This window comes from Dysidea avara, chromosome 5 (assembly GCF_963678975.1).
Source record: "Dysidea avara chromosome 5, odDysAvar1.4, whole genome shotgun sequence".
NCBI lineage: Eukaryota > Metazoa > Porifera > Demospongiae > Dictyoceratida > Dysideidae > Dysidea > Dysidea avara.
In genome coordinates this window covers 1,773,742-1,800,384 of record NC_089276.1, presented here as the reverse complement: position 1 = coordinate 1,800,384, position 26,643 = coordinate 1,773,742, and the positions used below count along the sequence as shown (strand labels likewise).

General features: G+C 35.9%; 3 protein-coding genes across 11 annotated transcripts in view; 2 read left to right on the top strand and 1 right to left on the bottom strand.

Annotated features, from left to right (window-relative positions):
- Positions 1–499: 499 nt before the first annotated feature.
- On the bottom strand, positions 500–25,125 carry LOC136257102 (uncharacterized). 6 transcript variants are annotated; one of them, XM_066050233.1, is made up of 10 exons: positions 24,996–25,113; positions 24,795–24,909; positions 21,514–21,749; positions 14,425–14,498; positions 7,174–7,265; positions 2,637–2,742; positions 2,506–2,579; positions 2,230–2,453; positions 1,437–1,539; positions 500–681 (listed from the first exon to the last, which is right to left on the bottom strand). In XM_066050233.1, the coding sequence occupies exons 6-9, from the start codon at positions 2,717–2,719 to the stop codon at positions 1,474–1,476; spliced, it is 447 nt and encodes a 148-aa protein (XP_065906305.1). In that variant the 5' UTR covers positions 2,720–2,742; positions 7,174–7,265; positions 14,425–14,498; positions 21,514–21,749; positions 24,795–24,909; positions 24,996–25,113; the 3' UTR covers positions 500–681; positions 1,437–1,473. The 6 variants fall into 6 exon arrangements, with proteins under 6 accessions (XP_065906305.1, XP_065906306.1, XP_065906304.1 ...); XM_066050234.1 differs by lacking the exon at positions 24,795–24,909 and having other exon boundaries at positions 24,996–25,125; XM_066050232.1 differs by having other exon boundaries at positions 24,795–25,113.
- On the top strand, positions 13,082–14,663 carry LOC136257100 (uncharacterized). The gene is made up of 3 exons (XM_066050230.1): positions 13,082–13,649; positions 13,706–13,933; positions 14,292–14,663. Exons 1-3 carry the CDS (start codon positions 13,281–13,283, stop codon positions 14,496–14,498), a joined length of 804 nt encoding a protein of 267 aa, XP_065906302.1. The 5' UTR covers positions 13,082–13,280; the 3' UTR covers positions 14,499–14,663.
- The window catches only part of LOC136257084 (uncharacterized), a 43,845-nt gene continuing 41,933 nt past the window's right edge, over positions 24,732–26,643 (top strand). For all 4 annotated transcript variants that reach the window (XM_066050203.1, XM_066050204.1, XM_066050207.1 and 1 more), the window contains exon 1: positions 24,732–25,083. The gene's annotated coding sequence lies outside the window, so the exon portion shown is untranslated. The remainder of the gene's footprint in view (positions 25,084–26,643) is intronic.

The window sequence follows — 26,643 nt, the reverse complement described above, 5'->3', positions numbered from 1 at the left end:
ATTGAGCATTATGCTTTTGAGCAGTGCTGAAAAAATCACCTATTATGCTTTTGAGAATTGCCCATTATTCCCAAAATTATGCCACCATAATTGGTTGATAGTGCCAGTTTATTGCTGTATCACACCATTTTTATTGATGTTTAAGCTTCAAATAGTCTTGAATTCTTTAGCTGGTTGTTGTATTAGAGTATTTCATTTCAATGTGACTGCTTTATTAGAGTAAATAATATTCAGTGACTGTCCTATTAGAGTTTCTGACTGCTCTATTAGAGTATCTCGATCTTTTTAAACGGAATTGTGCAATCTGCAGATCTTCTTACTGTTAAAGCTCAAAATGCTAGCATAATTCCTGATTCCCACACGTACCTATTATGCCGGCATAATCGCCGCATCCCTAGCCATTAACCTACCATTACAGCCATTTCTTGGCCGCCACCTTGGATTTCACATCTTTTTTCACCTTGGGGGCTGCACTTTTTTTTACAGCTTGGCTGTTTTGGTTTAGATAAAGTTTTACTGCACCAATAATATCACTATATATTATTTGATTTTCATATAATACATGTATATAAAAATAATTTGTTTACTATGTCAATACAATTATTTTCTATATTGTTGTAGTCCAGTAGTTTCAATAATCCCTCCTCCATCATAATCAGTGTCATTATCATATCGTAGGAGCTACAAAACAAGCAAGCAATTGTGAAAATATTTTATATAAGAATTGTATGACTTCTCTTACAGTATTTTAAGTAAATGGTCAATATATAAATTTGGTGAGAATACTCAGGAATGAGGCTAATAATGTTCAGAGGTCTTTTTTGTGCTTCCAATGAAAATTAGGTTGTTGTGGAATACTCTTCTTGTACTGGCTAAACTCTAACAGAACTTGTAAATTGACCACTTCACAGAAATGCAGCAATACACTTAATTGTATACTTTGGCTGCTTATTGAGAATGGACTTAAGTATTAAATTGTGTGGCCACTACCAAAAGTAAACACCCATGCTTGTTCAACTACTCTAATAGAACATACACCTGTTGACAAAATACTCTAATAGAACAGTCACTTCAGTGTTCAGATAATCGACTTTATTGGAATTAGTTTAACAGTGGTGCACACACTGGGCTAGACACCAGTGTAATAATATCTCATGCTTGCATTCCCAGATTTATACTGGTGTTATAAGGCAATAAAATACTTGTAAAGACCCTCGATGGTATTAAAAAAATAGAAAATAATTTGACACTGTTCAGATTTCAATAATAGTTAAGTGTATGTTATATTAAAGTAGTTGACTGGTGCTCTAAATGAATGGGCTTAAATTACGTATCTGAAAATATTTTTGTTGTTTGAACATGTCAGTTTCATTTTCTGGTACCCTTAATCACTTACAGAGGACCAGTAACTATACACCAACTTGTAACACACTCACTTGGTATTCCCCATAATCCTCTTCATCATCATCTATGTCACCGGCGTCTTCTATTATGGTACGGGATCCTGGTCCAAATCCATATGGTAGGAATTTTTTTAGCCTACAATGAACAACAATGATTGCAGTGATAAATCAAACAAAGCTAGAAGTTAACAAAAACATCACATTATCTTAATAATAGTGTAATGTGTGTTATGTAAATGTTGTACTTATCATTTGTCTTGAAGGATTCTTTATAAAATACAAAGATGCTGCATTTAAGTCATGTGAATCTATTTTAGGTGGCAGACAACAGCCAGCATCATACCTATGAAACTATTTTGTTCAATGTGCCACTGAATAATAATGTCTAGCACCTTCTTTTAATCTTTGTAGGTGTTACTGAATGAAAAGCTCTAGCGTGGTTTCCTCTCAGTTAAGTTAACAGCCCATGTAGCTAAACAAACTACCTAATTCACTTTTTTGTAAAATAATTTTTTGTATGCAAAAATTATATGATACACAAATTCCTTTTTGCAAAAGATTGAGATACTCTAATAGAGCAGTCATTCATGTAAATCATACAAAAATATTTTTACACAAAAATTTTATCATGAAATTTTTTACACAAAAATGGAGTATATGCCAAAGACTCTTTCATGTTTCTATTCTGCTTGTTGCTATAGGTATTGATAGTAATTCTGTACTACAGCTCATTATAAAAGTTAAAAATTAACACAGTAAATTAGGGAGGTTTTAACAGGATAGCCAGAGCTACAGGCTGTATAATAGCAATAAACAATTAGCATACTCTTGCTAGCAATTTTTCTTGCTTCTTTTTGACATCTGTAATGTCTTCGTTGTTCTCTTCTTGATATTTCTGTAGTAGTGGTGGTAGCTGTTGAACAGCGTATTGCCTGTCAATTGGGCCATGTTGCAGTTTTATCACATAACATGGTAGAACTTGGGTAGCATTGAAGAACACCAGTTCATTACCACATGGTGAAGTGAAGGTGAAGTAGCCAGTGTCTGGTTCTGTAGTTAATGTGACAGTAGGATACAGCATAGTTGTAGTTCTACTACTAACTTTTGTAGTTGTCTCCTCTGAACACAAATCCCATCACATAAGCACACACAATCAACTGGCCATCATCAGAATAACTGCACAAGTATACAGACACATAAAGTTACTGGCTACTATCCGAGTGTACTACTCACTGTAAACTAAAATCAGCATTAGGTGATAGGTAGATGCCCACTCCATAACATGACCCATGTGCCACTTCATACTGATAAAACATGGTTTCAAATTAAAGGTATCGATCTAAGAAATAATACAACTTTTGTTTGAAGTGAATAGCTTGTTCCACCACAAAGTTATGATTACTTTAAGTAGTTGTAAAATTTGTTGCCCTTGGGGTATAAATTACCAATGGGCAGTAAACTTTATAGAATTTCGTGGCTAATATAAATTACCATAACTTTGTGATAAAACCACCTAATGACTTCAAATAAAAATCAAGTAGTTTCTGTCAGCAAGACCTTTAATTTGTAACCATGTTTAAACAGTGTAAAATAATGCCTCAGGGGAGGTATGTTTCGGAGCCACCACTAGCGGGTCAGAGATGATGTTCTAACAAGTGATGATGATCTCATGAGAGATGATGGTCTCTCCAGACAAGCAGAAGCGTGTGTGTATAGTGTGTGTTCCTGTGTTTACACCTTTACATACCACCTTTTCAAACATACTTTCTGTAACAACTTTAAACAGGCTGTAGGACCAAGAGTCCGACAGACCTTCAGCATTTTTGCTCTAAAGTCTTAATTTAAGAAAAAACAACATGTCTATGTTTCCTCTACCCATGTAGAACACCCTAGCTTACAGGCTTGTAGCAATAAATTATTCTATTATCCTATTCACTGCTACAGGTGTATGTACATATCAGGTACAGAGTTGGGGTAGTTACTTCAGAAAAGTAATTAGTTACTGGTTACTTTTATCCCATGTAACTTAGTTATATATACTTTTAAAAATGTAACTAGTAGTATCTACTGAGTTACTAGTTACTTTCATAAATAAATTATGCTTATTTGTTAACTTTTGTAATATGATCATTTTGCCCAGAGCAAGGGAGAAGACAACTAATTATATGCACACTTTCTGAAAATAATGATTCTGTAGCCATTTCAGCTCAGTTTCAACTGTTATGTCTGTGTACTCAAGAAGAACAGTACACAGAAAGTGTCTACTTAAAGTGGCTGTAGCACAAAAATCTCGTTGCTTTAAGCATAATTACCTATAGCTACAATGTAACTATAGTTACTATTGTAACTTAGTTACTTACTAATTACAAAGGGGTCATTCCATACCAAATCAACAAAAAAATATCCAGACCCCTTTCAATTTTCATGAAATTTGGCACAAACGTGGACCCTTTCAAGAAACTTTCTCACACAAAAATTTGGCTCATTTCATTGGTCTCCCTTTAAGTTATGACCACTCAAAGTTTCTGTTGAAAATTTTATTTTGCTTACATGTCTTCAATAAAATGGCCATAACTTTGCTTGTGATTGACATAGAAATATTTGAGTTAGATGTTTGAAATCCTTATTAAATTCTCTTTCAGGTGATATATAATGTTTTACAATTGCTCAAAGGAAAAGGTCAAACCACAAAAATGTAGCTTTTTCCTTTGATCTTAATTTTCAAAAATATATATAATTAAATTTATTTTTCGTTTACATATTGCTCTAATACCCATCATTCATCACTATGAGTTTAATAGTAGATCATGAGTTATAAGTGTTAATGTGTAGCCTTGTAATCACTGCTGTTTGTATGGTATTTTTCAGTATAATTTCCAATAACAATTGCAAGTTACCTTATTTGTTAGTATGTCACAAATCATTTTATGCATTAAAATAGTTAGGGTTTGTATTGACAAGGGCTCACTACAGTGAAACCATACTAACAGAGCCACTCTTAAAGCTAAGAAAGTTGGAGCAATAATAAGGCTGCCTAATAAAGGAATTACTGATTATGTTTTTGCTATACGTAAGTTCAGTGTCCTATAAAATAGAGGTGGCCACTATAACAAGGTGGTCTTATTATAGAGGTAGCTATATGTATAAGGGATTTACTGTACAACTAATGATATTCCAATCTATTATTTCAATCTTACCTACTGTATAATAATAATGTTCAGCCACAGATTATGATGATAGTTTCCTATCTTATATGTGTGTATAATGGATGCAAACGACACAGTTATTCATACATGTGTACATGTAAAGTGGGATCGAAATGCCATGTCTTAGTGATATCCAAAGCTTCATAATACCTAGATAGCTGCTTCATATAGTTGCATTAGAGTAGAAATATTTTAAGTTGGCCCTTATAAAAAGGTGCATGCATATGGCCTTTAAGGTAGCCGCTAAGGTATGTTACACTGTATTTTGAATCATACTTTGAAAGGGCAAGCCTACTACTGACCACTTAAAAGCCACCTTTATATGTCTGTACCTATAAATAATGCCTTTGCTAGAAAAATGTACACTTCTAAAACCACTATGTATTGTCTTACTCGTCAAAAATTTGATGGAATAGATTGGACAGTGGTCACCTGTTTAGAAAGGCCACCACTCCATAAGGGCCAATTTTAAATTGTTGCTATACACTTATGCAAATGTATTAAGCAGCTACCTGCACATTAAGGCCCAGAAATTTTGGCCCTAAGGTAACTGGCTTAAACTCCATACATCAACTGTATCATGATAAAAATAGCAATGTATAGCTCATAATTTGATTCTATAATTGAGAATCATAGAATCATAGAAATGTTCCTTAGAAATTACATTGTACAAAGGTTCACTACAGCAATTGCACACTGATGCATATCTATAGCTTTAAGTGAAATACATCAACAATTGATTAAAGAAAGGGTCAAGGCAATTAACTTCAAAGTTAAATCAGAGTGTTATAGTAAATGTTGAGACTGAAACTGGTGCATATTGCATGACAGTCTCTACAATCATTCACATGTAACTTTGACATGCAATGAAATCTGATGCATTGATATCAGTACACAATTGAAGTTTTGAAGGTACAAGTTGAAAAGACTGTTAATACTGCATCAGTCATTCATTACTACTTGTTAGAAAAGCTCTATAGTAGATTAAAATGTTGAAACATTCATGCCTGTGTTAAGCAGCTACACAACATTATGTTTTATTTGTAAATGTTTCAAATTACAGTGGAACTGGCCACCTGTAATGAAAGGCCACCTTTCTATTGTTCTAGTAAGACATTTGTACACATCAAACTATATAAATAGCCACCTGCATATTAAGGCCAAAAAAATATTGGCCTGACTGGCTTAGACAGTTTCCACTCTAGCTACATTTGTGTATCAAAATATGTACTTGCATATCAACAATCAGCATTAAATGCTAACAGTAGTAGTAGCAGTATCAGTTACTGTAGCTAGTGAAAATGTCAACAAGTTCAATATCCTACTACTATATAATAGACTTGGCGTCATAATCAGAAACAATATATACAAGCTTGATAAGGGGTAAATTACTTGAGTACATGTATTTATGTATAAGCTTTTACTGGGTTTTCTTACAAAACATAAACAAATTAACTTTACTCACATACCAACAATGTATAAAATGATTGTGACATAATATTATATAAAGTTACTTGCATTGGTATTGCATCTTTGCATACTTGAACCATACAAACGACAGTATAATTACAAGGCTACACATTAACACTTATAACTCATGATCTACTATTGGTCCCAACTTTAAACTCACAGTGATGAATGATAGGTATTAGAGCAACGTATAAACCAAACATAAATTTAATTAAAGAATAAATATTTTTGAAAATTAAGATCAAAGGAAAACGCTACATTTTTGTGGTGTGACCTTTACCTTTGAGCAATTATAAAACATTATACATCACCTGAACGAGAATTTAATAAGGATTTCAAAAATCTAAGCCAGAAGTTTCTATGTCAATTACAAACAAAGTTATGACCATTTTATTGAAGATGTGTAAGCAAAATAAAATTTTCAGCAGTAATTTTGAGTGGTCATAACTTAAAGGGAGACCAATGAAATGAGCCAAATTTTGGTGTGAGAAAGTTTCTGGGTCCATGTTTGGGTCAAATTGGTGTGAGAAAGTTTCACACCAATTTGGCATATCACCATGAAAGTTGGCATATCACCATCTCCACCAACTCTTTCATTTTGGTGTGAGAAAGTTTCTGGGTCCATGTTTGTGTCAAATTTAACAAAAATCGAAAGGGGTCCGGATTTTTTTTTGTTGATTTGGTATGGAATGACCCAAAGTAAGTAACTAGTTATATTACTAGATACTGGTTAAGTAGCTAGTTACTAGTTACCCCCAACTCTGATCAGGCAGGAAGACAGCCACATGCAGTGGAAGTTGTTAAAGAGTTGGTGGAGATGGTGATATGCCAGCATGTCAGTTTGTGTACCTCACTCAATGGGTTAAAATAACCAATCCACAACAAGTATTTCAAATTATTTAAAGATGTGTGTGTGTGTGTGTGTGTGTAGTAAGCAGTTATAGTTTTAATTATGTATGTAATATATGTATATACATATTTAGCATAATTGTGTGCTATGTGCTCCATACGTACAATGCTTCATACTTAACAATAAAGCCACTACATACAGTTACACACATTACACACTCCTTGTCTACCATATAGCAACTTACTGGGAAGACATCATCACCTGCCAATGCACTAGAGACAGTCAACCAACACTTCTTCACTCCTTCTTTTCCAGGGATTATCAACCCTTTTTGTACTAAGAGAAGAATTGTACTAGACATACCTGTACACAGAGCCTTATTCCAAATGACATCATACATATTTTATAGTTGTGAGGACTGTAATATTTTGAGTACTGTTTTCTATGGTGATAAAAATTCAATGAATCATTTAAGTGAACAATAGATATGACCATTACTACAACAGAAAACAATACTATTTCTATTTGACTTAGAAAACCAATAGAATTCACACTCAGAAATGTTAGAGTCCCCAAATAGAACCCGTCATTTGTAGGAGTGATGTCATTTGGAATAAGGTTTATACACACACAATTTTCTGCAACACAGTGCACACAACACACAGAGGCATACACACACACACACACACACACACACACACACACACACACACACACACACACACACACACACACAACACACACACACACACACACACTTCAAAAGTCTGTGTTTATCAAATAATAATATATAATAATCTGAGTGGTGGCGTGTGTGCCATTAGACCATTCATAACAGACAGAATGTATACCATAATAATGACAACACTTTGCCAATGATATTCATATGAAATGAATATCAACAGTATGATAGTTACTGTATAGTAGGGACCACAAAAGGAGTAGGCGTGGCCCACAAAACAATATCACCCAAAAAACAGCCTCAATTTCCCCTGACAACGACGAGGCAGTATTGGTTAGGTAAAACTAAGCCCAAACTAGCTTTCAGATCAACCCGAAACACTTTCAACAAGTTGCTATGGAGTTTTAAAAATAATTTATTTCACAGAATTTTCTAGTGACTGACTGACTGACTGACTGACTGCCTGATGCCTTCAGACAAGCATAACTTGATAACGGCAAAGGCTACAGGCTTGATTTTTCACTGTTCGATGTCGCTTCAGCCCGACAGGTGCCTTTTGACATACTGCAGTACATACAATGCATTCTTCATGGACTTACCAGTGTCCTCCTGTGTCCCATTCATCTTTGCTGACAGCGAAAAGTGTCGATTTGGCAATAGCACGTGATGGATTCCCTTTGTAATGGAAATCGTCCGTATTTGTCATAGTGGCTATTATGATAGCAGAGGTGCTTTTCAAACAGTTCTTGATTCGTACTGCTGTGTAACGGGTTGAAGATAGCCGACAACGAAGCGTAATGGATACTTCACTTTTCAGACGATAATTGATATAACTGGAGCGCGTGGCACCATTTCTTTCGGTATGCGTGGATTGCAAAGGTGCTTTTCGAACAGTTCTTGATTCGAAATGCTGCATAACGGATTGAACATAGCTGACAACGAAGCATAATGGATACTTCACTTTTCAGACGATAATTGGGGCATGCGGTACCATTTCAGATGCGGTATGCTTGGGTTCACCAGTCATAATAATTATTTACAAAAAAAGTTAACAAACAAGTACACAGAAAAATTTGGAATTTTCAACTAGAGTAGGGACCATAGCACATCGATAAAAAGTACTGAAACAAGTTGGAGTAGTGCACGATATTAACAATAAGAAGTGTTATATCCCTACTGTGTTTCAATACATTTTATCAATGTGCTATGGTCCCTACTCTAGTTGAAAATTCCAAATTTTTCTGTGTACTTGTAATTATTATATTTATTAAATTTAATAATCGTATGGTATCAATTGTGTAAATCATCCATACTATACAACAAGGACCCACACTGGTGAGACATGTGGCTCAATTGGGATACTGGGAAGGTAAAAGGAATTCACTGGATGACACTAAGTTATCAGCCTATGACAGAGGAAGGAAAATGATGTTTAGGTATGCTAAGTAGATAGACTGCAAAGGTAAGATAGACGTATTCAACAGACATACTATCGTGTATATTGTTATTACTTGTTAGCTATGCAATCACTAGATGGTTTAATTAAGGTCTAATGTCACCTTACAACACTTAAACTGGAGTTGCTCTTGCACTGTAACTTAGGTTGTATGGAATAAGACAGTGAATTTTGTGTAATTTCATGTGTTGTGATGTACTGTGGAAAAGTTTACAATATTTTTTTTTAAATCTACAGTTTTTAAACATTTTGTTTTAATATACTTGCCTGAAAATATTTTCTCTACAAAATATACTTTTAGCATGCAGTGAGTACAGCAGTAAAAATGATTTCTTCTATATTTTATAGGTAAATTAATTAGCGAGGTCATAAATAAAGTAACAAGTTTACTTTGTAAACAGGTTTACTTTGTAAACAGGTTTGCTTTGTAAACAGGTTTACTTTACTAATATGTTTACTTTAAACATTTTTATTTTTAAGATTGACCACACAAACTTTGAGACAACAAAATTAATGTAGAGCAAAAGGTAAAAAAATTGAATAAAGCAGATCCCAAACTGGCACCTAGTTAAGGTTCATAACTACTAAGGTATATGCTACTGTCAGCAACCTCCCTCCCTTGTTTTCTAGTGTAAATAATTTATTAAGTAGTTAAGAATAAATAACCTATGGTGAAGAAGAAACCATAGCTGAATCCAACCCTAACTCTAATGTTTTGCACAATAATGTTTCACTGTCTGTTTTTGGTAAGTTCAAGGAAAACTAGGGTTGGGTCACCTTTGGCAGGACAAGTGCTTCAGTTGTGACACCACCCACTATGTTCTCTGAGCTCAGGCAACATTACATTATTAAGTCATGGGATGATGTTAAAGTCCAAATTTTAATATTTTATCAACATAATATGCTATAAGTTGTGTGGTCAGAAGTGATATAGATAAATTAAACGTTGTGGTGTAAAGACCACGATACTGAGCCCAAATCTATTTCCAGAGAAACTATACACAGTCTGTCTGATTAAGAATCTCTTTAATCAACAGCAGTAAAAAATACAGCAGCAACAGCAAAATAACAACAGCACACCAGGAGTACAATAACACCTGCAGGCAAATGTACATGCTACTACTACTGTAACACTATCTATTTATACACAATTCTGAAGAAAGTTCTAGAACTTGCCAGATTCAACCTTTACATCTACACTTTCAATGTTGACTGTTTCACAACAATTAAGTTTATTTTTTATCTTTATTCCACGTTGTTTTTTTTTTATTTAAAAAAAACAACTGGGACTGTCCAACATGAGTAAATTCTGGAGAGCAACTATCACTAGGCTTACTTGTTAGCCAGATCTGTCTCACTATTCCAAATGTATCTACTCTCAAACTTTATCTGAATTGTTGTTTATTTTTCTAGAAGCTATTACTGCAATTGGAGTGAAAAATTAACATGGGGATCTGTGTTGTGTGTGTAGAGTGCATGTGTGTGTGTGTGTGTGTGTGTGTGTGTGTGTGTGCGTGTGTGTGTGTCTTTGTATGTATAGTATGTGTGTAGTGAAGTGACTGATTAGTGGATCAGCTAAAATACTCAGTATGAAAACACAGACGACCAGATGTATATTTAAACAAAAACCAATTTTTTTTTTCTTTTTGCCTGCCTGCCTGCCTGCCTGCCTGCCTGCCTGCCTGCCTGCCTGCCTGCCTGCCTGCCTGCCTGCCTGCCTGCCTGCCTGCCTGCCTGCCTGCCTGCCTGCCTGCCTGCCTGCCTGCCTGCCTGCCTGCCTGCCTGCCTGCCTGCCTGCCTGCCTGCCTGCCTGCCTGCCTGCCTGCCTGCCTGCCTGCCTGCCTGCCTGCCTGCCTGCCTGCCTGCCTGCCTGCCTGCCTGCCTGCCTGCCTGCCTGCCTGCCTTACCACAGTTGCAAGACTAGAGGCCAAATGAAGCAGTGCATGGCCACCATTCTACTCCACAAACAATAGACTCACAGGTGGAATATGCCTTTTCTAGTGTCTGTCTTTTGCACTTTGCCTTTCCTTTTACATTGTTGTCTTCTGCAAGGAAACCATGCCGAGGCATTATTTCCATATCAACACTTTTTTAGAGAAGCATATTTAGACACCACAAAACTATTTTAAGCACTATAAAAGGGAGTAGTTTCACTTACTTATAAAATGATCACATGCATGGGACCACACCAGTATATGTTGCCATGCTCTTAATGATCACAGCTGGACAAATATTCCCCTTAATGATCTAGCAGCAATCAGCTCCAGTTGTGCTATAGAAAACACGACATGGCATTGAACCAAATCTATTGCATACAGTAGCTTAGCAGCGAGATCAAGATACTCTAATAAAGCAGTCACAACCACACGTGTATATCATAGCTATGTTATAAAAAAAGTCAATAAACTACTGCAATTAAATATAGGGCTCCACTGATAAAAAGTAGTGAAACAAGATATATTAATGATGGTGGCTTGTAGGAAAATCCCTCTTTGAAATTGAACAGATGGTAGTAACATGCCAATGTAGGAATTTTCCCCACATAGCTATGTTCATATCTCTTGTTTCACTGCTGGAACCCTACTTCATTTTTAAATTAACAAAATATAATAGCACTAGTAGAGCATGTGATGTGACGTTATGTGATAGGATGATGTAGTAATTGTTAATATACAATACTTTATATGGTAATTGGTGTCTGTGAACATATTTTGTGCGTATCCACTAATTTTTGGTCACCACCTACAGTGCATAGTGGCTAGATCTTGCATGGTGACAATTGGATCTTGATACAGTTCTATGGTAGTAAGATACTATTGGTTCAATGATGTAACCTGTCAAAGTACTATATATTCCAAGTAAAGCTCTGTATGACGGAAGTTCTACATAAATACATTAGATCATTGTAAATTTAATTTCTTGGAATTACGTTGCTACGTGCTGTGGCAACACAAAGTTATTCACACTTATTGAATAACAAAAAGACGTGACATAACATTTCGAAAGCCTTCAACATCTGTTACATCAAAGTAGTTTTTGCTTTGATAACATTAGCCATTCCCATGTTTGGTGCATTGCTTTAACCACTCTACGTTACTACAGAACGCTGAAACATCTCGTATGTACATGCCATCGTGAAACACATAGGCTATCAGAGACAGTAAAATGTGTAGGTTGTATGTATAGTTACAACATATCCCATTGTCACCAAGAATGCTGTAGACAGTATTAAAAATCTGCAACCATGTGTACCAATGCATTTACTAAATGACTTTCTATACTGAATAGTAAATCATCTGATAACCTACTGACAGGTTAGTACACTCAATCGTTGTGAGATAAAAGGAGAGGCAACATGGTATTAAGGTTTACCAGAGAATTATTCGATAGGTAATAAAAAAGCCTTTTAGTTACTAATAACAATTATGGCACCACGCAATGCATTTGTATTCTTTAAATATGTTTTAATCATATGGCATCAATGAAGCAAGACAGGCAAATAGATGACAGACAAGTGTGTACCATAGCAGAATCAAAATAATATAATTTCTAAGATAAAAATTCTTGGACAAGTTTTGTTCTTGTCAGCTTTTCTGCCAAATTTGAGCTGAGTAGATCCACCCATTTCTGAGATATGACGTTTGGCTTTGTTTGTCCTCTTAATTTTTTTTGTATCACTCACTGAGAATAACCATTTTAGGAAACTCCTATATACTTAAACTCAAATTTGGAGCCTTTGATAAAATATCCCCTCGAAACTTGGGATGTCGACTATTCATAAAGCGAAGTACTATACGGTATCTTATAATTATTTTCTCATTTTTCTCAGCAAAATTGTTTTGGATGTTAAAGGCTTCCGAAATGTTATGTGACATCTTTTTATTATTCAATGGGTATGAATAACTTTGTGTTGCTACCTAGCTAGCTTCAGTGCACATGTAGCTGGATATGCTGTGGTCTTAGCTGTAGCGATGTTTCAGTTAAGACAATGTAGCAGGTAGACATGTGTTCACAACTTTAATGTGGTATTCTGGCTGCATTACCAGTACCACTAACAAAATGTCAAACTGTTAAAAAGATTACCTCACTTCATCACCACAATTATTCATGGTTTCCTCAGTATATAAGCCACAACTTTCAGGCATGCAGTTCAGTTAAGAAGTGAGAGATTTAGCTAGCTACCATAACAGAAGTTTGAGCTGCAGCAAAAAGGATGCATTTTAAGATTTATATCGTCATTGTCTTTCTTGCAACATGGACAACTGTTGCATCTTCAGAAGATCCATCAAACAAACAGCAGTTTGCAGCTCTACCTGATCCTGACACTACCATACAGCCAGCCAACATCACTGAAGATGACACAGCTGAAAGTTCTGGTGATACTGATTCACTCAACTGTACCTGTAATGACATCACCTGCAGTAATTGTGGCTTGGTACACAATCACACCAACCTCCTCCATGATGTTACAACTATTCAGTTCTATGAGCAAGTGGAGTCTAGTGGTGAGGAGGGAAAGATGTATCTAGAAGTCCATTTCTGTCAACTGATAGGTATAAGGATGGTAATTTCCAATATTGATGTAAGTGATCAATAGTTAGATAGTGTCAGTAATTACTTGTACGTGTTGTTGTGTAGTTGAAGTACTCCAGTGTACTCTGCAGAATTGATACAATAACAGAGCTCAATAGCAAGATAGCAGTACTTAAGAATGATGTGGCTTGTTGGCAGTACACAGTACTGAATGCATACTACTATGAGCTTCAACGACAATATCAATATGATCATCATGCAGTACCAAGAGCACAACTCAACTCCATATTTGCTCATCTCAAAGCATCAACTAAGGCCCTTCAACGAATTAAGGTACTATCAGTTAAAGATATGACACACATGCACTTTTGTAGTATAACTGTTGTACTTAGGCAACCAGTTAAACATATTGTTGGGCAACTACTTTTTTTATTTTGCTTAAAATGGGCAGAACAAAACATACGTTTGTCTATGCTATACTGCATGTGGAGGAAGTTTATTGTGGCTTCGTTAGTTAATGAAAATGCTGTGTAATTGTAGTTAGCAGTAAGTTTATGGTGCTTTGTTTATGGAATTTGAAGTGAGCAATAGCACTGACTAGTTGATAAATATCATTTACTGAAATTGAGTGATATAGCTACACTGCTATATAAAATTGTATGCAACTATAGTTGTATGGAATTTTCTACAGCTCGGATTGGGGACACTCTGTCCAGTGTACCAGCGAAGTGACTACCTTAAGGTCTATGCTAGTCTTTTCGTCATGCATGGTGACAATGTTATTGAGTGTATACTGAGGTCACTAGTGTTTGATATACACTCACTTATGAGGGGAGTGGCATATCTGGAACGTCAGCTGGATCCTACCTTGAGTGGATTTATGTGTGGTAATCTGTAACTGAAAAAAGAAGACAGTGTCACTTGACCACATGCACAATAACACTTTATTAATAAACTTTCTATATACATAGATATGTAGGAGTGACAATTTTTGTAGCTGTGATTTATAATATATATAAATATGGATCTTTGTTACACATCAATGAATTAAAATTTTATCATAATGGTGATATATTTATTATAACAAACTAGCAATGATATGGGGTACTAGTGATTGGAGGATAATACTAATAATAATATAGCTAATGTGACAACAGTTAATTAGCTATAAACTTTATATCAACTCAGATTATCAACATACATTTATCACAGCCAGCTTTAGATGGCTGCAAGCTGGATATAGATAGTAGAGCGATTATTTACACTTGTGTGGCTGTCACTTCAGCTACTTAAGTATAATAACTGCTAATCAATGTAAAATTTGTACAATAATTAAAACAGGAAGTGTGTCACAATGCCCAATGACTACCATGAATTTTTCACATAGTTGAATTTAAGTGCAATGGCTACTCTAGCCTATACCAATTCAGTTGTTTCTACTCTAGTCTACCTTTCATGTTGTACATTGGTAGGAGTTAAATTTTACTACTAGCTACATTACCATGATCATGGATGGCCCAATTTTCATTACACTTGTATTGGAATTATTTGAAACACATCTAAGGTCTAAGTCTAGATGTGACCTTTTAATGTGATCAACTCATATATACGTACATAGTTCCACAAACTCTCTCTGTGTGAACATTAACCTAAAAACAATAATTGAGAAGGATAAGCTCAGAAAAGGAAGCTGTTAAAATAACAATAGTATTTGTTATACTGGCAGGATGTATTTCTTAGTCTACCTACTGCTTCACTCAATGTTGTGTAGTATATTTGTAATGCCATATATGCATGTAAATACATGAAATCCAGAAATTGACAATGTATTTGTAACTTTTTGTTATAAATTGCACCCAAGTACATTAATTTTGCTGGGCAGTTAGGCTATCAATGGCCTAAATTGATCTACAGACTACATGTTACATGTATACAGTCTGGCATTCATAGATTGGCACAAAGTCAAAGATTTTCCAAGAATAGCTAATTACAACAGCTCACTGTGATGAGATTCTAGGTAAGTCTATTTGGACCAGGTAATTAACATCTAATTCCTTTTCCAAGAACAGTTCAGTAGCTCAACTAATAGGAATTCTATAAAATTCATTAAGATGTAAAACTTATTAAGAAACAGCGGGCAAATAGTGTAGTTTCCGCATATAGTGTAGTTTCATTGTCGTTCCTTGTAGTTCATTTATGAGGCTGATCATGAGTTATAATGCTGTGACATTGACATTGTAAAATTATAAAACATCATAGCTAAGTGTTTTTCAAATGTCAATCTGGTCTGATTAGTGACAGTTGACCACGACTGATTTTTCTTTGAACTTGGCTACGTATACTGAGTCCAGAGGAGGTTGGTCACATGTTCATCAAACATCAAAGAAAAGTTCAACCCCGATACCTCAGTATCGATATAAAGTATTCCAATAGCACTAAAACAGAGGAAATTACATACAATATCACAAATCACACTGCCTATTTGGACCCATTCATGCACCATCCTCACTGTGGTACAATTGAGCTGTACAATGTTAGAATGAGCATTTCGGATGTTCAATTTCCGAACTCAAGAAAGATCTATTTGTAGCACATATATTTATTAATCATGGTTACTCCTTTTTGCATTGATGGTTGACTCAAAAAAGTTTTCTTCACACAGACAGTAAGAGACAGAGCAAAAAACACAGCAGAATTATTAGTCAGTCTTGATATTGCAACAATGCCCATGCCGCTTTAATAGCCGATTTGGAATTTTCAACTAGAGTAGGGACCATAGCACATCGATAAAAAGTACTGAAACAAGCTGGAGTAGTGCATGATATTAAATCACAGTAATAGAATAAGAAGTGTTATATCCCTACTGTGCATTTCCATTATGGTATCTCAGCATGCACAGTAGGGATATAACACTTCTTATTGTTTTACTGTGATTTAATATCATGCCTTGTTTCAATACTTTTTATCGATATACTATGGTCCCTACTCTAGTTGAAAATTCCAAATTTTTCTGTGTACTTGTTTGTTAACTTTTTTTTGTAAATAATCAGCTATTATGATTGGTGAACCCACGCATACCACATCTGAAATGGCACCGTGTGCCCCAATTATCGTCTGAAAAGTGAAATATCCGTTGTCAGCTTTGTTCAACTCGTTACGTAGTATTTTGAATCAAGAACTGTTCAAAAAGTGCCTCTGCAATCCATGCACACATACCAAAAGAAATGGTGCTGCGCGCCCTGGTTATATCAATTATCATCTGAAAAGTGAAGTATCCATTACACTTCATTGTTGGCTATGTTCAACTTGTTACACATGTACACCAGTACAAATCAAGAACTGTTTGAAAAGCACCTCTGCTATCAAAATAGCCACTATGACAAATACAGACAATTTCCATTACGAAGGGAAGCCATGACATTTTAAAGCTACTACCCCCTTGGTCTCCATTTTAACTCGTAAATCTTCAATTTCAGTTTTGGAAGTTCATGATGAAATGATGGCTGTTAAGCAGGATGTTCGTCAATCCAATCGTAAAGTTGTGAGGGATAAATTTTGATGATATTTATAAACAATTGACCACCTCTTTGAAGAAATGTGTAGATATAGCTTATGAAAACAGACCTCTCAACCTGGAAGCAGACCTGGTCATGAGAAAGCCAGTCACCCATATCCCATGCAGCTGTGAAGCCTACCATCTTTGTGATGGGGCTCATGCACATACATTTGTTTTAATAAAAAAATGTTTTAAAAGCACAACTAGCTAGCTTGGTGGGTGCAATACTGCTGTTTACGCCCCACTTTTCTAATTAATTGATCACGTGATAACTGCTACAAAGACATTTTGGGACTTACTGTAAATCAAGGAGATTTAGCATGCCTTAGGAAAGTTTACTGAAAATCATGAGAAATCGTGAGATCAGCAAGCAGTCATGATATGAAGGCTGAAATTGTGTGTCTCAGGACCAAATTGTGATAGTTGAGAGGTCTGTGAGAAGGGTGCCTCTTCTTGGTTTACTGCTCTCCCTATTCAAAAGCATGGTTACGCTCTACACAAGCAAGCATTTATTGATGCAATATGCTTCCGTTAAGGGTGGAGACCAGCTCATTTCCCCACCAATTGTGTTTGCGGGAAACCTTTTACTGTTAACCATGCTTTAAGTTGCTCCTTTGGTGGTTTCCCTACTATCAGACACAATGAGCTCCGTGATGTTACTGCTGACCTTCTTTCTCAAGTTTGTTGAAATGTATAGGTTGAACCACAGCTTCAACCACTCTCTGGTGAAACTTTGTCCCACTGTACTTCCAACTCTGATGATCATACCAGATTGGATATATCTGCAAGAGGTTTTTGGAATACTTCTCATGAGCAAGCTTTTGTCGATGTGGGAGTATTTAACCCCCTGGCTAAGAGCCACTTCAATCAATCTTTACCTAGCTGCTATCGTAAGAATGAGAATGAGAAGAAAAGAGCATACGATGAACGTGTCTGAAATGTCGAACATGGTACCTTCACACCACTTGTTTTTTCTGTTGCTGGTGGCATGGGGCCAATTGCCACAACATTCTATAAATGTTTAGCTCCTCTGCTGTCAGATAAGTCAAACCAGTCATACAGTCAAACAATCCGTTGGCTTTGTTGCAGTTTAAGTTTTTCACTCCTACGATCCTTAATCATGTGCTTGAGAGGTGCATGTTCTTCGTCTGGCAAACCACAGCTGGCTGCTGGTGATATTTCCCTGGCAGTTAGCAAGGCCAGGCTTTAAGTAACTGACTGACTGTATGTGTGCTTTTCATCTTTAGATTGCCATTATTGAAAAAAAAAATCACGTGCTATCGCCAAATTAACACTTTTCGCTGTCAGCAAAGATGAATGGGACACAAAGGACACAATTGGTAAGTCCATGAAGAATACATTGTACGTACTGCGGTATGCCAAAAGGCACTTGTCAGGCTGAAGCGATGTCGAACAGTGAAAAAAATCAAGCCTGTAGCCTTAGCCATTATTGAGTTATGCTTGCCTGAAGGCATCAGTCAGTTACTTAGTCAGTCAGTCACTAGAAAATTCTGTTAAATAAATTATTTTTTAAAATTCTATAGCAACTTTTTAAAAGCGTTTCGGGTCAATTTAAAAGCTTGTTTGGGCTTAGTTTTACCTAACCAATGCTGCCTCATCATTGTCAGGGGAAATTGAGGCTGTTTTTTGGGTGATATTATTTCGTGGGCCATGCCTACTCCTTTTGTGGTCCCTACTATCATACTGTATGATAGCTAGTGATGTACTTCAACTTTTAGGCTGTAGTTCAGTGATGTCTATATACTATAGTAGAGATTTAGGTTGCAACTAAAGGATGCATCTTAAGATTCACATCATCATTGTCTTTTTTGTAACATTGACAGCCATTGCAGCAAGTTGCAGCTTACAGAAGGTGTACCTGATCCTGACACTACCATACAGCCAGCCAACATCACTGAAGATGACACAGCTGAAAGTTCTGGTGATACTGACTCACTCAACTGTACCTGTAATGACATCACCTGTAGTAATTGTGGCTTGGTACATAATCACACCAACCTCCTCCATGATGTTACAACTATTCAGTTCTATGAGCAAGTGGAGTCTGGTGGTGAGGAGGGAAAGATGTATCTAGAAGTCCATTTCTGTCAACTGATAGGTATAAGGATGGTAATTTCCAATATTGATGTAAGTGATCAATAGTTAATAGTGTCAGCGGAGGCAAGTGCAGCTTACAATGGGTATATAGAACAAAACATGCTTATGCGTCTGCCATACTGTACTATGGGGTTGGTTTATTGTGGTAGGAATTTCAAAGTTGAGGAAATGCTGTATAAATACAGAACTGTAGTAAGCAGGAAGTGTACAGTGCTATTATAGTTTTGACAACGAAGTGAACAATAGTATTGTCTAGTAAAAATAGAACTAACCATCACTCACTAGTTGATAAGTGGAACAGCTGTACTGCTATATAATAATGTATATATACTCATATTTGTATGGTGTAACAAAAATGTCATTTTCCAATGCAGCTTGGATTGCCCAGTATACCAGCCAAAGAAGCATACCATAATAATCACAACACTTAACCAAATGATATTCATATTAAATGAATATAATGATGTTCTATGGTATCCATTGTGTTAGCAGTCTCATTGACTAAGTACTGAGAAGGTGAAATTAGTTCACAGGATGAGACTACATTATCAACCTATAACAGTGGATGGAAAATGTGGTTTCATGTATGAGAATAAACAACATCAACAAATAGATACTTCACTACACCTAAACAGACTAACTATTGTCTATCCTACTCTTGTCATCATGTTTTCTTGTTAGCTATGTGTATTCTTTAAAACAGTAATCACTACAATTCTAATGATGGTATAAATGAGCTTACAATACGTACAGTGTTATATGTAAGATGACATACCAAGTTTTATAAACATATTGCAATAGCTATGACAGTCATGAGTAAATACGATGGTGAAAATATTCTAACATCCTTTTTTCTGTAATTTTATTCAGTGCTATTTGCAGTGCTTCCAAGAAGTTCAAATAGTACAAAAACAAATGGTTTAAGACATCTACTGCTAACGAATTACTTTATTTTTATTTTTAGTAAATTAATTTTTTTATACTGGCATTCTTCACCAAAATATTTTCTTCAGAGAATACTAAAATTGTAGTCACATTATACAGGAATTTATTCATTATTAGGTCAATTAATCAGTGATGTCATAAAATAAACTAACAAAATAAATATTATATAGTACAGTGTAACTTAAGATGTTGTGTTGAAGTTTTTAGACCAGTGCTTACGATGACCAGCTGCAGATGTTTGTGACTTGAGGATGGAACAATTAATGACCATCAACACAGGATTGACTTGATTTGATTAGATTTTTTATTTACAGGATAGTTGGAAAAGGCAGACATGATCAGATGTGGACATGAATTCAGACACAGACATTTTCAAAATACAAAATGTCTGTGTCTGAGTCCGTCTCCACATCCAACCATGTCTACCTTTTCCAACTACCCGTCAACACATACAACTCTTACAGATCATTAATGATATCACAATAACAGTCCATTAGTACACTTTGATGATAGTTTTCAATATGCATAGTTAGAATGGGACAATTATGTTGCTGGGTTAATTAATGTACTTAAAGTTTTGTGAGGTATTTACTCTGCACCATAAAGGACACTGTATAGTGCATCAAAGCAGTTTGTAGACAAAACTATTCCATCCTCAGAAGATTAAAGGAAATTAGCTGCAGCAGCCACTAATAATGGGTACCTACAAATGACAACAATTAACTACCTACTCAGCACTTTAGTCACATGTCACCTAGCTAGTCCATAGCTTCAAGTAATAGGAGACACAGACATGGAGATTTTACATTTACATACATAGCAGTTAATTTTCATAACTATAATGTTGTTCTGCAGTACAGCAGCAGTCTTTGTTTCCAAATCCAGATGTCTTCACATAGCACTTATCCATTTACAAGCACATGTGTGGAAACCATACTCTAGAAATCTAATGCAGAGTTATATAATCATAGAGATTCAGCTAGTGCTCTCTAGCTTAGTCTTGTAGGCCAGATCCAAGAACTCACAGTTTTCAGTATAAGGTGCAGGTGATTATGAGGTTTTGGCCTGTGAGACTAAGTTGGGGCATACCAACTAAATCTCTATGACTCTGTATTAGATTTCTAGAGCATGTTTACAACAGTATATGGTCTATAGTACCCTGTAGCATACTAGCCTATCCTCCACACATGAGCCAGCTTAAGTAGCAGTTATACCATGACCACGAGGGATTATCCTGATATACCATATAGCATACCCCATAGTCTCTACCTACACACATTCACATGTTACATACCATAAGTCCTGTACTGTTTTACTTGCCTCCTCTTTGTATGCAAATGACATATTTGGCATTTTCAAGTTGGCTGGTTTAGACAAGTGACCTCATTAAAGCATCTTACAATCTTACACATAACTCTGGGGATCTTATTCAACAAGTCTCGGACACAGCCAATAGAATGCAACAGCTCATACACCATGAGAGTATCTGATTCAGTATCTTCTTGTCTATACCACTTTATCATCTTTCTCCTGCAAGGACATGTACACATAACGTTTGTCCTACTCTTTTACCATTAGATACTGGGGGTGTAGGTGGAAAGCAGAGCTGAAGTTAATAGTAGGGTTAGTTCTCTATGAGCAACAAATAGTGTTGTAATGCTAATTTCTGTGTAGTACTAGTGTGGCTAGTATAAGCATCCATTTTGAATGGGTATAGATCATTCTATTAGTGTAGAGTAAAGACATGATGAAGATGACTTAGGCTAAGATTTCTACTGCTTGTATACACAACATGGTAGTAAGAGCAAAGCAGGTGACTACATTGGGCAGGAACTATGCACATTTTGGATCTAATTACAGAGTGGTCTAATTACAGTAAGTTTCTGCTAATGACTCTCTACATACTAAGAAGTTATCACTAATGCTTTTCCATTAAGTAATACCAATTAACAGCAATAACTCTATTGCTAACACACACACACACACACACACACACACACACACACACACACACACACACACACACACACACACACACACACACACACACACACACACGCACACTGTTAAGACAAAAGCAGGCATAGTACCAATAACATCATTACATCACAATGAATAAAAGAACAATAATACAAGCCTGTTAATGAACAACAGTGTGTGTGTATGCATGTGTGTGTTTAGTATTTTTACTGAGCTGATATTACATCACTTACATGTAGTTTAACTAAAACTTTGATTTAATATCTATTTAGATTTTTAGGCATATTTCTGAGACGATTTCCCGCTTTAAGAGACGGTAATTTGCTTTAGTAGTGTTCCAAAATCAATAACAGCACTGACAGTGTCACATCAGCCTTAGAATATGCATCAGACAAACTACCACTCCCATATCACACTACTGCATCTGACCTATTATTATATACTTGTAAACATGACAAGATTCATGAACTCCAGAGCCTCAAGTATTAGTTTATATACTATATATGACCATGAGATATTTATGAAAGCCAGTTCTATTAGTCCAGTAGTAAACTGTGTGGGTTAGTATATAAGCTTACATAATATGAATTTATGGGTTAAACTTAGCTGTAGCTCTCATTATTTTAATGTGAAATAAAGGTTGAATATAAAGATGAGGTTCATTGAGTTTTAGTTGTGCATGCATTCCTCCTGTGTTTGAAACTGAAACTAACCAATCACAATCACTATACATTATCAGAACACTGACCAGCTATATGATCTACAGTTTATTTTGTTTTCTTATTGATTTGTGATAGTGTCAATACAGACACGCACCAGTTGATTGCATAATCTCCTTCATCAAGATTTTATATGGCATCACAAATCTTTAATGTGTTTTAAGTTAATGTGGCGTAACTTGATAAATAAACATTATCAGTGGAGATCAAGCAAGATCACACTTAGCAATTTAATAGAATTTCATGACTTTTAATCACAAAAACTGCTCACTACACTAACACCCAAAAACTGATCATGACACTTCATAACACTATTCCAACCTTATGGATTTATTTCAGTAGAAGTTCTATGCTGTCATCACTGATATAAGAGAATCTACTCCATTAGACATCAGTCTGAGAGGTGTTAAAGAGGGATAGTCTGCTATTCTGAAACCGTTGCAGACATCTTTGTGTTTAATTATGCTCTGTAGATGTTAACATAAAACTTTATTATATGAACTACTCTCCATACATCCAGAGTGATTTAGCACAACTATAGCCAATCCTACTATTATAACATAAAAGCTATAATGTATTTAACTGTGATATGTTTCGAAGTCAATGATAGCTAACATTCTCTTCAATTTATACATATTTGCCATAATATTGCAGAGTAATAAAATGTAATACGGAGAGGATGCAAAAATGATCTTGTGCATAGCACATGTTGCAGATTATATGCCTCAGTAAGTCTTAGTTTGATTTCTTTGAGAGAGGATGTACTTATGCTTTTCATATTAAATTTACGGTTGCTACTATACTTTATTTATTTAGACATGCCCTCCCATACTTCAAACAATTTACAACATTAATTTAGCATGCATGAAGCTTTTTGCTCTAAAGGTTTACAAGTTGGAAACATCAGCATATGTATATATGATTGTTTGGTACATGCATTTAGTGTGTACGTGAATATGAGAGTCATAGTACCTTGCAGTGTCGAGTTATGGGTATTTCAAATCTAGGTGTATTTATGCCGCAAACATTTATGAAGCTTCAGTGAGACTGGTTCTTACAAAATCATTCATAGCAAATGTTTGGCTGAACATTAGCAAACGAAACTTGGTACACTGGTAAGTCACAGTTGTCCCTCTACACTGTATTAAAATCAGCCAGATAGCTAGCTTTTTAAATTTGAAAATAAGCAGCAATATTAGAAAAAAATTGATAATATGGCAATAAATAATTACCTCCTTTGGAAAAACTAGCAGGACTTTTAAGCTGATTTTAGAATCACATGCAGCATCATTGTAGATGAAGAATTAATCACTTAAAACTTTGAGTAAATGCTGTAACTGGTTTTCAAGATAATTATGATGTTAAATATTTGAAGTGTCCAGAGTTATGAACTTAGGTGTACTCATCTTGATTAATACTGATATGCATTATACTCTACAATTGAGGTTTGCATATTAAGTTCAAATAACAATTTCAGCAAACCAGGCATGTACCTACAGCCAGCCTTCGGCCAGCTGTGGGTGCATGCCTTCCAGTAATTAAAAAGGAGGCCGGATTTGAGGAGCTCTAAAACTTCAAGAGTTGTTAGTATCCCATCTTGCATAAAAAATGCCTATACTCGGGGGATTATTATTATGCATCACCCAAAGCCTAAAACTTTTTGAAATCCACAGCCAGGACACAGCTCAGAAGATCTTGTGTGTATGTTGTCATCTTTGGAAACCTCCCAATGTCAGTAATACCAGTGCCGGTATACTATAATCTGCATAAAAGCCTAACTTATCATTCATTATTCATTCCCGTAAGTATAGCACTGATCAGACAAAAAATTATGACATAATGGCAAAACTCATGTTACAGCAAAGTGAACACTCACTTTTGTTGGAAATGCTCCCGCCATGATCATAATATGTTTTTTAAAACTAACAGCTGCTTCGGCATATTATACTGGCACAACAGATTTCGTAGTTTCTCATTTGATCACGTGATCTCTAAAGAATCGGACACCTCAAGTTTGCATTTTGTTCGTAGTCTCGTATCAAATAGTATGTAGCTACTAATACAGACTCTAAGCTACCTCAGGTTTTTCTGTTCATCTAGTGTATCCGCCAAGGGATAGCCGATTCATGAAGCCGGCCGGATGCCAAAGGACTATGACTTCGCCGGTGAGTCCGTACTGTACTGTTATAGCTACTATAGTGTTTTAATGTACTAGAAATGTTTGTATATATTGAATGATATCATTACGTGTAAACCTCTGATCAGCGGTGAGCTACCAGTGCCTCCTAGAAACGAGATGACGATGACGTCAATAGCGTCTGACGTCATGCCCACAGTTGACCAAATATATTCCCTGATTAAACCTCCCTAATAGTGACCACTATCTCAGAGCTACTGAACTTTCAGCCCAATAAATGGGTCTTGCAAGACCTGGAATTTTTTTTCCCTGGCTGGATGGACTGCCCTTGCCTACCACCCCCCAGGGTGAAATCCTGCCAGAAGTCTATTCCAGGTCTTGGCCAGGGTGGTCTGGTCTTTTCTAATTCAGTTGTCCAGCACGTGCTATCTTTGTGTCTCATTTCTCCTACGAGCTGCCTCCAATACTCTACCCATTGCTGTCAACTTTCAGATGCGGTCAATACAATGATGCCAAATGCTCATTATGTGATTTCACCCAACTTACAACAGCTTGTGTCTTGAATGTGTTGCCCTGTCTCAGCAGCACTGCACTTATCATCATGATCAGGTGTCACGTTCTCTATTCTATAGCTACTATGCTTTTCACTGATTGTCCATTTGTTCATGTGTTGGCTGACTTACATAGTCACCGGACCTGAGAAGCACCTCAAGCTATAGTACCATCCCAACTTCCATTCTGGAATTAATTAAGGCAGTGATTTTGCTTTTGCTTTCTTTCTTTAAACTACCATGTCCTTTTTACTTGTCACACAGCTTGGATTGGGGACACTCTGTCCAGTGTATCAGTGAAGTGACTACCCTGAGGTCTATGCTAGTCTTTTTGTTATGCATGGTGACAATGTTATTGAGTGTATACTGGTGTTTAATATACACTCACTTATGTGGGGAGTGGCATATCTGGAACATCAGCTGGATCCTACCTTGAGTGGGCTCATGTGTGCAAAAAACTGACTGTAGGAAGATATCACAGAATAACTATGGCCACAGTAGTTTTTTCTCTCATTTTAGCTTTAATATTATGTAGCTGCAATATATAAATTATGAACTACTAGTTTAGATGCTGCAATATTTTGTGTACACTGTCTAATAAATGCCATTACAGTTAGAATAAAATATGCAAGGTTTGTCAGTCTGCATACTTCTTGTCCTACTGCTGCTATTGTACTTAGTGTTGTGTTCAGCATAACCACATTATGATTAGTTACATCATAGTTAACATTGATTCAATTCCTTATATGTCCAATATAAAGATTACCAAGTGATGCCATATATGTGTATGAGGCCACTAGCACTAATGAAGTTAGGAGTGTATGTTTATGGTTAGCACAGAAGTTATTCATATACCATAAATGTACAATTATATGGCTGCATAGAAGAAAGCATGATATGCAATTTGGAAGCCCTTTTACTTGAGGTCCCTTTTGCCCTGGGGCCCTAGGTAGGTTGCCTACACAGCCGCTGGCCCTGAAAGAAAATATATTATATATAAAGATTAAATATCAGTCTGATCCTTGGCAACTGTCATT

Excerpts from the sequence above, each read along its gene's own strand:
- LOC136257102 (XM_066050234.1), bottom strand. The coding sequence starts at position 2,719 with ATGTTTTATCAGTATGAAGTGGCACATGGGTCATGTTATGGAGTGGGC. Across the intron at positions 2,580-2,636 it reads AATGCTGATTTTAGTTTACA|TTATTCTGATGATGGCCAGT; the intron begins GTGAGTAGTACA and ends ATACTTGTGCAG. Across the intron at positions 2,454-2,505 it reads CAGAGGAGACAACTACAAAA|AACCAGACACTGGCTACTTC; the intron begins GTTAGTAGTAGA and ends CATTAACTACAG.
- LOC136257100 (XM_066050230.1), top strand. The coding sequence starts at position 13,281 with ATGCATTTTAAGATTTATATCGTCATTGTCTTTCTTGCAACATGGACA. Across the intron at positions 13,650-13,705 it reads TGGTAATTTCCAATATTGAT|TTGAAGTACTCCAGTGTACT; the intron begins GTAAGTGATCAA and ends GTTGTTGTGTAG. Across the intron at positions 13,934-14,291 it reads AGGCCCTTCAACGAATTAAG|CTCGGATTGGGGACACTCTG; the intron begins GTACTATCAGTT and ends AATTTTCTACAG.